At 44.4% G+C, this 15,721-nt stretch overlaps 2 protein-coding genes across 7 annotated transcripts in view; one reads left to right on the top strand and one right to left on the bottom strand.

Moving 5' to 3' along the window:
* Nucleotides 1-10,628, top strand: part of LOC110504369 (proteoglycan 4) — a 40,817-nt gene extending 30,189 nt beyond the window's left edge. For all 4 annotated transcript variants that reach the window (XM_036970280.1, XM_036970279.1, XM_036970277.1 and 1 more), the window contains 6 exons: nucleotides 549-611; nucleotides 1,934-1,957; nucleotides 4,276-4,350; nucleotides 5,529-5,660; nucleotides 9,141-9,246; nucleotides 9,462-10,628. In XM_036970280.1, coding sequence (XP_036826175.1) covers nucleotides 549-611; nucleotides 1,934-1,957; nucleotides 4,276-4,350; nucleotides 5,529-5,660; nucleotides 9,141-9,246; nucleotides 9,462-9,560 — 499 coding nt within the window. In that variant the 3' untranslated portion in view covers nucleotides 9,561-10,628. The remainder of the gene's footprint in view (nucleotides 1-548; nucleotides 612-1,933; nucleotides 1,958-4,275; nucleotides 4,351-5,528; nucleotides 5,661-9,140; nucleotides 9,247-9,461) is intronic.
* On the bottom strand, nucleotides 10,340-15,640 carry fut11 (fucosyltransferase 11 (alpha (1,3) fucosyltransferase)). Of its 3 annotated transcripts, none has more exons than XM_036970282.1 (7): nucleotides 15,440-15,640; nucleotides 14,719-15,087; nucleotides 14,252-14,426; nucleotides 13,723-13,928; nucleotides 13,372-13,518; nucleotides 11,409-11,884; nucleotides 10,340-11,206 (listed from the first exon to the last, which is right to left on the bottom strand). In XM_036970282.1, the coding sequence occupies exons 1-7, from the start codon at nucleotides 15,446-15,448 to the stop codon at nucleotides 11,056-11,058; spliced, it is 1,533 nt and encodes a 510-aa protein (XP_036826177.1). In that variant the 5' UTR covers nucleotides 15,449-15,640; the 3' UTR covers nucleotides 10,340-11,055. The 3 variants fall into 3 exon arrangements, with proteins under 3 accessions (XP_036826177.1, XP_036826178.1, XP_036826176.1); XM_036970283.1 differs by having other exon boundaries at nucleotides 14,719-15,107; nucleotides 15,440-15,621; XM_036970281.1 differs by having other exon boundaries at nucleotides 14,719-15,621.
* Between the last annotated feature and the right edge of the window lie 81 nt (nucleotides 15,641-15,721).

Genomic DNA, 15,721 nt, shown 5'->3' with positions numbered 1-15,721 from the left:
ATAACCTCTAGTAGTAACACCCTCACTCTGTTTATAACCTCTAGTAGTAACACCCTCAGCCTCTGTTTATAACCTCTAGTAGTAACACCCTCACTCTGTTTATAACCTCTAGTAGTAACACCCTCAGCCTCTGTTTATAACCTCTAGTAGTAACACCCTCAGCCTCTGTTTATAACCTCTAGTAGTAACACCCTCAGCCTCTGTTTATAACCTCCAGGTAACACCCTCAGCCTCTGTTTATAACCTCTAGTAGTAACACCCCCAGCTTCTGTTTATTACCTCTAGTAGTAACACCCTCAGCCTCTGTTTATAACCTCTAGTAGTAACACCCTCAGCCTCTGTTTATAACCTCCAGGTAACACCCTCAGCCCAGTGAACCATAACACTGAATTGGTGCTGCTGTATATAGGTCAGATACATACCCGTTAGCCCTTTCCCTAACATCTCTAGTAAACTGATCTCTTTACACCCATCACTATGTACATGACGTTATCGTGTCTTCCTATATGAGCGGTATGTATGATGTCTTAATGGTGTTTGTGTTGTAGGTCATCTGACAGTGAATCACCATGGGATAGATGGAGTGCACCAACTGTCTACAAAGAGAAGAGGTATGACCACCCCTATAGGACGTATTAGTCTTTATTTTACAACACAATGCCTTTAATCATTGACTAACATTATCAGCATAATGCTAGAAGCATGTTAGAGAGAGGAAGGAGAGACAGGGAGAAAATACCAGAGAGAGAGAGAGGAAGGAGAGAGAGGGAGAAAATACCAGAGAGAGAGAGAGGAAGGAGAGACAGGGAGAAAATACCAGAGAGAGAGGAAGGAGAGAGAGGGAGAAAATACTAGAGAGAGAGAGAGAGAGAGGGAGAAAATACTAGAGAGAGAGAGAGAGGAAGGAGAGAGAGGGAGAAAATACCAGTGAGAGAGAGAGGAAGGAGAGACAGGGAGAAAATACCAGAGAGAGAGGAAGGAGAGAGAGGGAGAAAATACCAGAGAGAGAGAGAGAGGAAGGAGAGAGAGGGAGAAAATACCAGTGAGAGAGAGAGGAAGGAGAGACAGGGAGAAAATACCAGAGAGAGAGGAAGGAGAGAGAGGGAGAAAATACTAGAGAGAGAGAGGAAGGAGAGAGAGGGAGAAAATACTAGAGAGAGAGAGAAGAAGGAGAGACAGGGAGAAACTACCAGAGAGAGAGAGAGAGGAAGGAGAGAGAGGGAGAAAATACTAGAGAGAGAGAGAGAGGAAGGAGAGACAGAGAGAGGAAGAAAATACCAGAGAGAGAGAAAGAATGAGAGCGAGACCAAAGAAAGAGCGACAGAAAAATAGAAAGAAAGAGAGGGAGAGGGAGAGAGAGAGAGACAGAGAGAGCGAGACAGAGAGAGAGAGAGAAAGGTAATGGTTAACTGCAGTTTGACTAGAAGGGGAGGAGAGGTCGGTAAGGTAACACTACAGAAGTGTCAGACCACACCTGTCTTAGCCAGTAAAGCAACCAGAGAAACATAATCCCTGCCATTCATCTACCTATCCTCTGGAAGGGGGGACGACTGGCAGAAGGAGACACCCATAGCTTACTACAGATGAGAAGTGACTAAAGTAATGTTAAATAGACTTGGAGGAGAACGCAGAGCTAGGTGTGTTTCTTAGAAATCTGAAAGGTTAGCTGGCTGACTATTGGCAGACGGAGACACACTCTTTACAGGGAAACATACAGCTTAGCATCAGAGTTGAGGAGGAACAAGTTAAGAGACTTGGAACCCACTGGGCTCACACTGGTTGAATCAACATTGTTTCCACGTCATTTCAATGAAATTACGTTGAACCAACGTGGAATAGACGTTGAATTGACGGCTGTGCCCAGTGTGGCTATTGGAAGCCATTCTCTAGAAGTGGGTGTTCTGACGATATTACTGTCTCTTCTTCATCACAGAGACCCAGAGCCTTCAATGGATCGGTGAGTCTTACACAGCAACATGTTAATATCTCTTCATGTTTCCTCATGTCTGTCGTAGCATTCCTTTCCATTGTCTGCTGTAATCTCACATCTTCACAACACGCTCTTTGTTGCTGTGCTTAAGGAAGGGACAAGTGGAACGGGAACATAATGAATGTTATAGTTGGAGATACCTAAACTAGGGCTTCTATGATAGTAAGGAATCTATTGATAGTAAGATAGGAAACCAAATACATGTGATATTTTGGGACACTAAAGATATATGTAGGAGACACTGAGGGTCATAGCACATCCAGGTTATCTAGGAGAAACTGTGAGGGTCATAGTACATCCAGGTTATCCAGGAGAAACTGTGAGGGTCATAGCACATCCAGGTTATCCAGGAGAAACTGTGAAGGTCATAGCACATACATGTTATCCAGGAGAAACTGTGAAGGTCATAGCACATACAGGTTATCCAGGAGAAACTGTGAATGTAATAGCACATACAGGTTATCCAGGAGACACTGTGAAGGTTATAGCACATACTGGTTATCCAGGAGACACTGTGAAGGTCATAACACATACTCGTTATCCTGGAGACACTGTGAAGGTCATAGCACATACTGGTTATCCAGGAGACACTGTAAAGGTCATAACACATACTCGTTATCCAGGAGACACTGTGAAGGTCATAGCACATACTGGTTATCCAGGAGAAACTGTGAGGGTCATAGCACATACTGGTTATCCAGGAGAAACTGTGAAGGTCATAGCACATACTGGTTATCCAGGAGAAACTGTGAAGGTCATAGCACATACAGGTTATCCACTAGTCGTACCTTTTCAGTACCTGTGAATGTATAATATAGTAGTGGTGGTAAGAGGGAGACCCAGTAAGAGATTTAGGCCAAAGCAGCTGTATTATCCATCTGTATTGGATCTAAGGTTTCCTTCCTGACTGTTGTGTTGAGCTCTGTATCAAGCCTCTCTGGTACATACCAGTATAGTCTGTCCATACCAGTATAGTCTGTCCATACCAGTATAGTCTGTCCTCTGTATCAAGCCTCTCTGGTACATACCAGTATAGTCTGTCCATACCAGTATAGTCTGTCCTCTGTATCAAGCCTCTCTGGTACATACCAGTATAGTCTGTCCACTGTATCAAGCCTCTCTGGTACATACCAGTATAGTCTGTCCATACCAGTATAGTCTGTCCATACCAGTATAGTCTGTCCTCTGTATCAAGCCTCTCTGGTACATACCAGTATAGTCTGTCCTCTGTATCAAGCCTCTCTGGTACATACCAGTATAGTCTGTCCTCTGTATCAAGCCTCTCTGGTACATATCAGTATAGTCTGTCCATACCAGTATAGTCTGTCCACACCAGTATAGTCTGTCCATACCAGTATAATCTGTCCATACCAGTATAGTCTGTCCTCTGTATCAAGCCTCTCTCGTACTACTCATAGATATACCACTATAGTCTGTCCACACCAGTATAGTCTGTCCACACCAGTATAGTCTGTCCACACCAGTATAGTCTGTCCACACCAGTATAGTCTGTCCATACCAGTATAGTCTGTCCACACCAGTATAGTCTGTCCATACCAGTATAGTCTGTCCTCTGTATCAAGCCTCTCTCGTACTACTCAGCGATATACCAGTATAGTCTGTCCACACCAATATAGTCTGTCCACACCAGTATAGTCTGTCCACACCAGTATAGTCTGTCCTATGTATCAAGCCTCTCTCGTACTACTCATAGATAAACCAGTATAGTCTGTCCTCTGTATCAAGCCTCTCTCGTACTACTCATAGATATACCACTTTAGTCTGTCCACACCAGTATAGTCTGTCCACACCAGTATAGTCTGTCCACACCAGTATAGTCTGTCCACACCAGTATAGTCTGTCCATACCAGTATAGTCTGTCCACACCAGTATAGTCTGTCCATACCAGTATAGTCTGTCCTATGTATCAAGCCTCTCTCGTACTACTCATAGACATACCAGTATAGTTTGTCCACACCAGTATAGTCTGTCCACACCAGTATAGTCTGTCCATACCAGTATAGTCTGTCCACACCAGTATAGTCTGTCCTATGTATCAAGCCTCTCGTACTACTCATAGATAAACCAGTATAGTCTGTCCTATGTATCAAGCCTCTCTCGTACTACTCATATACATATCAGTATAGTCTGTCCTCTGTATCAAGCCTCTCTGTTACATACCAGTATAGTCTGTCCTGTGTTTTTCTGTCCCATTCTGTTTCTCTGCTATGTTCTATTTGACCCATAATGACACACTGTCTGATATACAGTATTATTTCCTCTAGTTCTAGCTCCTACTCCAGGACCTTGGACAGTTCTGCCAACCAGAGACCCACGTCACCAGACACCGAGTCCAAGAAGTGAGTGAATCATGAGAAGGATGGGGGTAGAACTTTAGAAGTACAGTGGGTTATACCAGTTACTCTAGTAATGATGGTTACTGTGTGATGGTTACTATCAACGTGATGGTTACTATGTGATGGTTATTATCAATGTGATGGTTACTATCAACGTGATGGTTACTATCAACGTGATGGTTACTGTGTGATGGTTCCTATCAACGTGATGGTTACTATGTGATGGTTACTATCAACGTGATGGTTACTATGTGATGGTTACTATCAATGTGATGGTTACTATGTGATGGTTAATATGTGATGGTTACTATCAATGTGATGGTTACTATGTGATGGTTACTATGTGATGGTTATTATCAATGTGATGGTTACTATGTGATGGTTACTATGTGATGGTTATTATCAATGTGATGGTTCCTATGTGATGGTTACTATGTGATGGTTACTATCAACGTGATGGTTACTATGTGATGGTTACTATCAACGTGATGGTTACTATGTGATGGTTACTATGTGATGGTTACTATCAACGTGATGGTTACTATGTGATGGTTACTATGTGATGGTTACTATCAACGTGATGGTTACTATGTGATGGTTACTATGTGATGGTTACTATCAACGTGATGGTTACTATGTGATGGTTACTATCAACGTGATGGTTACTGTGTGATGGTTCCTATCAACGTGATGGTTACTATGTGATGGTTACTATCAACGTGATGGTTACTATCAACGTGATGGTTACTATCAACGTGATGGTTACTATGTGATGGTTATTATCAATGTGATGGTTACTATGTGATGGTTACAATAAGTATCTCTCTCCTCCCCCCTCCTCTCTCCTCCCCCCTTCTCTCTCCTCCCCCCTTCTCTCTCCTCCCCCTCCTCTCCCCTTCTCTCCCCTTCTCTCTCCTCCCTCCTCCTCTCTCCTCCCCCCTTCTCTCCTCCCCCCTTCTCTCCTCCCCCTCCTCTCCCCTTCTCTCCTCCCCCTCCTCTCCCCTTCTCTCCTCCCTCCTTCTCTCTCCTCCCCCCTTCTCTCTCCTCCCTCCTTCTCTCTCCTCCCTCCTTCTCTCTCAACCCTCCTCCCCCTTCTCTCTCCTCCTCCTTCTCTCTCCTCCTCCCTTCTCTCTCCTCCCTCCTTCTCTCTCTCCTCCCTCCTTCTCTCTCTCCTCCCTCAGGGGTTTTGTGTACCTGAAGGAGTACGTGAACGCTACAGACCTAACCAAGCACAACACCAGAGACAACGTTCCTGACTATGTAACGTCTAGTTCTACCAGCCATTCCTACAGCAGCCCCTCCTCTTACACCAGGTAACAATACTTTGACCACACCACACTTTGAAAATAACTCCTTGGCCCTTGTTGTTCAAATCTGAAGGAACACAGATAGGTGTAATCAACACGGCAGAAGGAAGCTACAAGACGAGATGGGTGGAGTGGGGTCATCACCATATTCAAATCAAACTTTATTGCTTACACCTATCCAGTTCCTTCAGATTGGCAAATAAGTGGTATGGACACCAAGGTTATTATATAGTATATCAAAACTGAACCTAAAATAAAACAAAAATTGGAAACACTATTTAGTAAACTGAAATAAAAATAAAAACGCAACATTTGAAAAACTGAAACTATTATCTTTGACTGCAAAACAATTCAATAAAAACCATCATAAATTAAGTCAGATTAAGTTTTTTCCATCTAAATTTTAGCCAAAAATATAAAACGGGGCTTTCAAGCTTTTTTTTCCTGATGTGGTTTGAGCTTCTGAATCTGGCAGGTAAATGCTGCCATTAGATGCCGATGTTTCAAATAAGCCTATCTAGTGCATCACTGTCATTAGTGATCACTAGCTAACAGGGAAGAAACCAAGGGCGAGCACTGGGCCAAGCTGGGCCAAGCTACAACAGCTTGTGAAGTTGCTGGAGCCGAGGGCGAGCACGGAGCGTAACTGGGCCAAGCTACAACAGCTTGTGAAGTTGCTGGAGCCGAGGGCGAGCACGGAGCGTAACTGGGCCAAGCTACAACAGCTTGTGAAGTTGCTGGAGCCGAGGGCGAGCACGGAGCGTAACTGGGCCAAGCTACAACAGCTTGTGAAGTTGCTGGAGCCGAGGGCGAGCACGGAGCGTAACTGGGCCAAGCTACAACAGCTTGTGAAGTTGCTGGAGCCGAGGGCGAGCACGGAGCGTAACTGGGCCAAGCTACAACAGCTTGTGAAGTTGCTGGAGCCGAGGGCGAGCACGGAGCGTAACTGGGCCAAGCTACAACAGCTTGTGAAGTTGCTGGAGCCGAGGGCGAGCACGGAGCGTAACTGGGCCAAGCTACAACAGCTTGTGAAGTTGCTGGAGCCGAGGGCGAGCACGGAGCGTAACTGGGCCAAGCTACAACAGCTTGTGAAGTTGCTGGAGCCGAGGGCGAGCACGGAGCGTAACTGGGCCAAGCTACAACAGCTTGTGAAGTTGCTGGAGCCGAGGGCGAGCACGGAGCGTAACTGGGCCAAGCTACAACAGCTTGTGAAGTTGCTGGAGCCGAGGGCGAGCACGGAGCGTAACTGGGCCAAGCTACAACAGCTTGTGAAGTTGCTGGAGCCGAGGGCGAGCACGGAGCGTAACTGGGCCAAGCTACAACAGCTTGTGAAGTTGCTGGAGCCGAGGGCGAGCACGGAGCGTAACTGGGCCAAGCTACAACAGCTTGTGAAGTTGCTGGAGCCGAGGGCGAGCACGGAGCGTAACTGGGCCAAGCTACAACAGCTTGTGAAGTTGCTGGAGCCGAGGGCGAGCACGGAGCGTAACTGGGCCAAGCTACAACAGCTTGTGAAGTTGCTGGAACCGTTCTCAATCCACACACAACCAACTTCAAAGTGGCAGCCTGATGTGTCTGATGTGGTGCCGTACCATCTCAACTTTGAGGCACACCTGCAGTCACTACTGTTGCAAGGCAGTTGGCACAGGTCCTCTCGAAGTCACTGCGGGAGCGCTTTGCATGCATACTGAACCCCTGTCCAGCCTGAGGGTCAACCTGGCAGTGTATTTAAGTACCTGGTAAAGGCGGCATGTTTACAGAGTCACCTCCCCAGTCCTGACAGGTAAAGGACAGATGTTTATCCAACACTGGATCTGGTTTCTGCCCCTGTATCCCAAGAGTTATAAACCACAAAATCTTGTTTGTTTGAAGAGAAAAACACACACTGGCAGGCAGGCAGGCAGACAAACAGGCAGGCAGGCGGACAGACAGACAGGCTGTGAACTGATAGATTTGTGAAGAATGTTTTTGGTGCTATTGTTTCAGCTGTTTCTATTAAAACCTTTTGAAGGGGTTAGTCAGTGATACATGTTTAATGAAGTCATGGCACCTGCCTGCCTGCCTGCTTAATGAAGTCATGGCACATTTGACATGTTATGTAATATTAGTTGTGTTTTCCTCTCCTGTCAGATAAAGGTGAAGGTACATGATTCTTCTTACATCTGCTACTAAAGTTAAAAAGCTTTGGATTGGTGTAAACATGGACACCAGAGTTTCTTTCCACCACGTCTTGCCACTTACCCTTTAAATGCAAGGCCCATTAGGATTGATTTATAATTTAAATCTAACCAAACCTATGTCCAGGCCATGGACTTGCATGTAATCTAGTGGCCAAAAGCCTGTATTAACATGGGCAGCACCATTGAGAACTTTCACCATTTTGATTTAGTCAACTGGGACTTCCAACTTATTTGACTGATCTCTCCTGGCATGACCTGATGACCCAGTTGGCATGACCTGATGACCCGGTTGGCATGACCTGATACCAGGTTGGCATGACCTGATGACCCGGTTGGCATGACCTGATGACCAGGTTGGCATGACCTGATGACCCGGTTGGCATGACCTGATGACCCGGTTGGCATGACCTGATGACCCGGTTGGCATGACCTGATGACCCGGTTGGCATGACCTGATGACCCGGTTGGCATGACCTGATGACCCGGTTGGCATGACCTGATGACCAGGTTAGCATGACCTGATGACCCGGTTGGCATGACCTGATGACCCGGTTGGCATGACCTGATGACCCGGTTGGCATGACTTGATGACCCGGTTGGAGTCGCGATAGCCGGGTCATCAAGAGGGATCAGCCAATGAATTTTCCTGGTGCAGAAGAACATGGAGATCATCACCATCATGACACAGATGTTGTCTGTCTATGGTCCTGGTCCATCACCTTATCATCCCCATCATGACACAGATCCAGATGTTATGTCTGTCTATGGTCCATCCCCATCATGACACAGATCCAGATGTTATGTATATCCACGTCTATGGTCCTGGTCCATCCCCATCATGACACAGATCCAGATGTTATGTATATCCACATCTATGGTCCTGGTCCATCACCTTATGTATTACTGCCCCCCAAGGGGTAAGAAGTGACACCGCCCCCCCATAAAAAAAACTATAGACCGTCAACATATAAATGGCTCTTAGCCTCCCACCCATTGGCTACTTTTTAAGACTGAAACTAAGTTTACAAAACAAAATAGAAATGTTTTTTTAAAACTGAAACTAAGTTTACAAAACAGAAATGTTTTTTTAAAACTGAAACTAAATAAAAACTAACTGAAACTAAACTTCAAATAAAACTCTAAAAAGGAATACCGGTAGACATAATAACTAATATTAAATAACAAAACTATAATAACCTTGATGGATACACATACCAGTTTGTCTTTCCTTGGCTGGAAACTTGTATGTAAAGGCTTTGATCGAATAGAGCTGTGTCCAATGCTGAACACGTCTCTCCCCCTCTACAAGGACTACCACGACGTCTGCCTGTACGTACTGTGGAGAGCAGGTGGGCAACGATGCCAAGATCACCATCGAGCACCTCAACATCTCCTGCCACCCAGCCTGCTTCAAGGTAACTAAACCTGGTTATAAACATGTTATACTCTGGTTATAAACATGCTATAGGTTATACACGTTCACCCTGTATCAGCTGTAAAGGTTGCGGTAGTTGTAAAAAGGGTTGTTTCAGTAAGATTAGCGGCTGTGTTGCTAGCAGGTAGCATCATCGCAGACTAGAATATAGTCTTGGCTGTGCTACATTAACAATATGCTATGTTGTCGTTGCAGTGTGGTGTTTGCAGTAAGCCAATGGGAGACTTTCTGTACAACATGTTCCTGCACAAAGGGACAGTCCACTGTGAGAGCTGCTACTCCAACGTCTTGTAGATTGCTTCTTCCCCTCGTCTCCTCGTCTCTTTTCCTTCATGGCCACAGAGGTGACAAGACTGGATGGCTGATATAACTGCTCTCTCCTATCAAGACCTGTCGTCTGCTAACAGACAGGGAACACTGCACCTTTAAGTTGACAGGAATTTCTATGTGTCACATTTTGTTTTCAGACCTTTGTTTGGGTCCTACTGAATTGAATGAGGTTAACACTGAAATACTATGGGAGTTATTCTATGGTTTAGGGTTGGTAAAGATAATAAAATGATCATATTACTGATATAGTTTAATCTTCCGTCCGTTTCAATGTCCACTTTTTTTTTGTTGCCTTTTTCTCCTTAAAGGCCCAGTGCAGTCAAAAACATGATTTCCTGTGTTTTATATTTCCACACTATGAGGTTGGAAAAATACTGTGAAATTGTGAAAATGATGATAATTCCCTTTCAGTGTAAGAGCTGTTTGAAAAGACCACCTGAAATTTCAGCCTGTTCTGGTGGGACGGAGTTTAGGACTGTCTGGTGACATCAACAGGCAGTATACGTTAATAGACCAATAAGAAAGAGAGTTCCAAACCTCTCTGCGAATAACAGCTAGTTTTCATGTGAGATATCCCTCCCATTAGGCTCGTCCAGTTAGGACAGACCACTCCCAGACAGTCCTAGTAAAATTCTTTCTTGAGAAATTGCTCTTTGCTAAGAAGTTATTTTTATTTTATTTTACACCATCTTAATTGAAAACAATCACAGTAAGATACTTAATTGTTACCCAGAAATGGTTTGACATTGAGATAAAAATGGCTGCATTGTGCCTTTAATGTTGTAACTTGGTGAATGTATTGTGAAATATCAAGATACTGTATGTGAAAGTCTCTAAATATTATAACATAATGACAAGATTTAACTGGGAACTGGATATGTAGATTGACAGTTGGGTACAATTTTCTACTTTCAGTCTTGACTATGCAAAGAAAATAACTACAGATTTTCGATCAAATTTTTATTTTTTAAATTGTTTTTGACGCTTTTGACTCAGAAAAACAATAAAATTGATTTATATAAACATGATAAATATAGAGTATAAAAAAATGTTGTACATTATTGAGTGTTGAAAAGACAAGTATTGGCGACAGGTTTGAGATAACAAAACATTACTGTAACTTGGACACACATTAGGCCCTTTTGTGCCACAGATGAGGCTACCAGGCACCTCAAGTGGACAACATTAAAAAGCAGTACTGTATATATATATTTTTGTACATCTTCTCTATCCTTTACAGTCTACACTACCGATAGTTCAGTAGCAGTTCATTGATTCTTATCGCTGGTCCACTTTGGCCACGCCCCACTGGTTAAGGGGTGCAAGTCTCTAGACAAATAGATGGCTTTCTTTCCTTGTCCTCTTTCTGTCCTAAAAAACACTGGCAATAAGGAAGTTTCTCAGTTACCTCTGGCTCTCCTATTGTATGTGGTTCCTCAGCAGTGTAGGGTTCGACTAGTTATGCCTGTCCTCTGGCCCTCCTCATAGCCAACTCCTGGATGTGATGCCAGAGCAGTGCAGGGTCTGACTCGTTATGTCTGATGAGAGACTCCAATCCTTCAGCCTGATCTAAGCTCTGCCAGTAGTCCTGCGGCCACATCTGGACCCAGCTGAAAAAAACACACACAAATAAATAAGGCTAATAAGCACAGAAGTTTATTTGAAATGTTAGGAGAAAAAAACACTTGTGTGTGTGTGGATTTTAAGACATGTTAAGACACTCAATGGAGGAATATCTCTCAATGTAAACAGCACACTGTCATAATGTACTATAAGGTTAAAGCCTTTATTTCTGACACTGGTGGTGTCTACCTGTCATTGATGTGTAGATCCTGACGGTCTCCATACCCCGGGCTGGGTAGAGGACATCCCATATGAGAATTATTGGCCATCTTAGGCTGGGGGGGCGGGCTCTTCTCTGGGGCTTTCCTATAGGCCCGTTCAGCTGCCAGTCTGGTATTCTCCTGGTCACAGACATAGCACTCAAAGCCGTTGAGGTAATTGGGTTTGCTCATGTCGTTCACGCCCCACTCCCTGCTCTCCAGTGCCTCCATCAGGCCAACGTTGGTAACATGGCTCGGGTTCTTAAACTGTAAATACTTAGCATACTCTTCATCATTCTCATCCAATGCCTTGAGGAACTTGGCTAGGTCCTGAGGTGATGGGAAGTCATCAATAAGGATGACAGAGAGGTCGTTGGGCATCCAGTCAGCTACTGATGAGGAGCCGCGGTAGACTGGTACACAGCCCTGGTGGAGAGGGCGCCATAGCTTCTCTGTCATGTAGTCCTGGAGGAAATCAAATTAAATCCAACTTTATTTAAAGTGCATTTTAAATCACAACATGCTTTACAGTTAAAACAATGAAATGACAGAGACAAAAATAAATAAAAAGACAATACGCTATGAAAGTAACCAGGAAGTGACTACGCCTTTTAGTTTGAAAAAAAAAAAAAAAAAGATTTCATGGATCTTCAATGGGAAAAATTGTAGTGCAACAGTCTTCATGCGGTAGAAGTAAATCCATCCACAAACAAATACTTTTTTATATCCTGAACCAAAAAAAATAATTTCAAAATGTACTTAAATACAGTTCATATAAGGAAATCAGTTAATTGAAATAAATAAATGAGGCCCTAATCTATGGATTTCACATGACTGGGCAGGGGCGCAGCCTAGGAGGGCTGCCCGCCCACTGGGGAGCCAGGCCAAGCCAATCAGAATACTTTTTTACCCACAAAAGTGCTTTATTACAGACAGAAATACTCCTCAGCTCCCCCCCTGATGATCCCGCAGGTGAAGAAGCCGGATGTGGAGGTCCTGGGCTGTTGTGGTTTCATGTGGTCTGCGATTGTGAGGCCGGTTGGACATACTGCCAAATTCTCTAAAGCGACGTTGGAGGCGGCTCATGGTAGAGAAATTAACATTAAATTCTCTGGCACCAGCTCTGGTGGACATTCCGGCAGTCAGCATGCCAATTGCGCGCTCCCTCAAAACTTGAGACATCCATCTGTGGCATTGTGTTGTGTGACAAAGCTGCACATTTTACAAGGTGCACCTGTTTAATGATCATGCTGTTTAATCAGCTTCTTGATATGCCACATCTGTCAGGTAGATCTTGGCAAAAGAGAAATGCTCCCTAACAGGGATGTAAAAACAAATTTCTGTACACAATTTGAGAGAAACACTCAAACTTTTTGTGCTTATGAAGCATTTCTGGGATCTTTTATTTCAGCTACTGAAACATGGGACCGACACTTTACATGGTGAGTTTATATATTTGTTCAGTATACATTTTCAATTAGTTTAATATGAGGCGACTTTACTGAATGGCACCTTTTGACATAACGATGAGGGGGAGAAAGTTACAGAGGAACAAAGACCACCCCCCCCCCCCCCTCCCAAAAAAAGGCTAACCTCTCACCTTTATCAATAATACGGGAGGTTAGCATTTTTTTTTCCCCTCAAACTTTTTTACGATTAATTCATGATTATCCATAATTATAGTAGTATCCACATTCACGTAGAAGTGTTCGGAAACATCTTCAAAATGACACAATACATTATTCACCATTCAGTTCATTATGTATAAGAGAGATTAATTTAAAAAAAAAAATAAACACAAAGGATGTCTAAAACAAAATAATTAATTGAAGGACAAGCTAAAAAAGCAAGTTTCAAAATGCCTAAAAACCTAAATTGTCTCTCTATCACTCCATTGCTCCTCTCTCTCTCTCTCTCTCTCTCCCAATCTCACTCCCTCCTCTCTCTCTTACCTGACACAGGCCATTCTCCAGGGCCAGGTGGAACTTGTAGCGTGCCGTGAAGCTCATGAAGCCGGCGTCCTCCCCTGTGGCCGTGCTTGTGTCCTCCAGGTACTGAGGGAGGGGCTTACTGTTCAGACATTTCCCATACGAGTCCACCTGGAGGGAGGGGGGCAAGAGAGTGAGAGTGAAAGAGATAGAAATAAATGTCAAGAGAAAGAGAGACAGCGAGAGCAAGACTAAAGGGCTCAATTCATACAAATGGTTGCCAGTCTGCCAAATCATTAGATAATAAAAACCAGACCACATTCCTTCATATCAAAACATCTAGTCTAGGAGGGAACACATTCCATATCACTGTACCTCCATGTACTTCATGAGTTTCTGTACGTATCTGTCCCTGTCAGAGGGGACGTCACAGTGTGACTGCATGTACATGATGGGGGCCAGACCCTCTCTCCTCCAGTGGTTCTTCTGCTCCAGAGACACGGCTACAGGCTGGAGCAGGTATCCCAGGGAGGGCAGCCACTGCAGGGTCAGAGGGTAGTCTGAGCCTCTCCTGAAGGTGGCTGTGGAGTTGAACATCCAGAAGGATCGAAGGGAAATGTATGGTTTATTAACACATGTTGCGTTGAGAAACATACAATTCAAAACAAAGCTTTGATTGCAAATTATATTAATTCAAGTGAGTGCTGTCCTTTGAGACTGCGTCCCAAATAACACACTATTCCCTATATAGAGCCCTATGGGCCCTGGGCAAAAGTAGTGCACTATATAGGGAATAGGGTGCTATTTGGGATGCAGACGTCATTTTTTTATGTGAGCGACTGTTGGCTCCTCCGAGTACCCTTTATTTACACAAGATAAGAGTTGACACGCTGTCGTCCTGTACCTGTGTAGTTAAACAGCCTGATGCCTGGGCTGTGGGACAGGACGTAGTTGTTCATGGGCGACTCCTCGTGGAATAAGGCCCAGGTCTGGTGAGAGGGTCTGGGAAGAGGAGCCTCGTAGGCCCTGAAGTCTGTCCCATAGAAGATGATGGAGGAGGTACGTCGGTACAGTTGAACCTATAGAGATTTAGGATGGTGCTAGTTTATACATATCCACATTGTAGTCAATACAAACTGAAATCCATGGTCATGGAAAAGACACGGGGCTATTATTAATAACATATTATAAACGACATGTATTAACAGATCACAAAGAAAACACTAGCCTGGTCCCAGATCTGTTTGGTGTGACAATGGCCATAGCCATAGGAATTGGCAAAACAGCACAAACAGATCTGGGAACAGGCTAGGACAACACACAACAGTATAAACCATTGGAAGACCTAGCTATAATACTAGAACCACAGACCTTCCTATTGCGTGTGACCAGACAGGAGGAGGTGTGACAGTCGATGCGTTCTGTGTCTCCGGGGAAATGAGGGAAGAGTCCTGCACTCCACCACAACAGGATGGGCAGGTCCTTGTTGCCACGTGAGTCATTGTTGCCGGGGCCGCGGTAGGAGGCAATGGAAGAGAACTCCATGTCAGACAGTGCACTCTGCGGTTGGAAGGCACCCTGATCTGCATCCACGGAGTCTCCAATATCCACGGGGCCCCCAACGTTAAGGGGGTCCTGGGACCAGGAACAGGGCAGGGTGGACAGGAGACACAGCAGCCCCAGACACAGCCACACACAGCAGGGCACCAGCCTGGCCCCCAGCCTCCCCTCCACAGACATCTGAGAACCATTATATAGATCTGACATCGTGTTTTTATTTTGATTCTGTCTGCTTGTACACTGCACACCAGTCAAGTATAGAGCCATAGTCTATGGATGTTATTGGCCAATATATATGCTTCATGCTGGCATGCAATAGATGGCTCTGGTCTGTCCATACCAGGTTAACTTACATGATAGCTACACAGTGATTTTTCACTATATACAGCCACTAAATATACTGATCTGCTGTAGCTAGCCAGCCAGCTACGTCAAAGTACGGATCAAAGCCATCTCTCTGGCTGAAACAACCACTTTTTGGGACGCAATCAGACATATTACAAGGGTCATAATAAACCGCACGTATTCTTACCGTTATCATTACAATAAACACATGAGTGTAGACGCGTTCTTCTCTCTTTTTCTCTCTCTCTCTCTGAACTCAGAAATTTCTTCGGGAAATGTGTATTTGGGTGGAGAAAACAAAGGGGGAAGCAGCGAATAAAGGGAAATAATCTGGGATCTTCCTCTAGTATGCGTCTCCACGCCAAATCAACTTTTAACGCATTACTACCATCTACAGTTCTGGAGTGGAATCACACATTGACTGTGCACTTTCACGTTATTTTCTTCAGCGATAAAACATTTAAAGAAC

The sequence above is a fragment of the Oncorhynchus mykiss genome, chromosome 31 (assembly GCF_013265735.2).
Source record: "Oncorhynchus mykiss isolate Arlee chromosome 31, USDA_OmykA_1.1, whole genome shotgun sequence".
In the NCBI taxonomy this organism is placed as follows: Eukaryota; Metazoa; Chordata; class Actinopteri; order Salmoniformes; family Salmonidae; genus Oncorhynchus; species Oncorhynchus mykiss.
Note: the sequence above shows the minus strand (reverse complement) of the source record. Positions and strands in the feature narration are given on the sequence as shown.

Coding starts and splice junctions, on each gene's coding strand:
- fut11 (XM_036970281.1), bottom strand. CDS start 15,174: ATGGCTCTATACTTGACTGGTGTGCAGTGTACAAGCAGACAGAATCAA. Junction 14,427..14,718: donor TGGTCACACGCAATAGGAAG/GTCTGTGGTTCT, acceptor AAATCTCTATAG/GTTCAACTGTACCGACGTAC. Junction 11,885..13,371: donor TGGAGAATGGCCTGTGTCAG/GTAAGAGAGAGA, acceptor GATTTCCTCCAG/GACTACATGACAGAGAAGCT.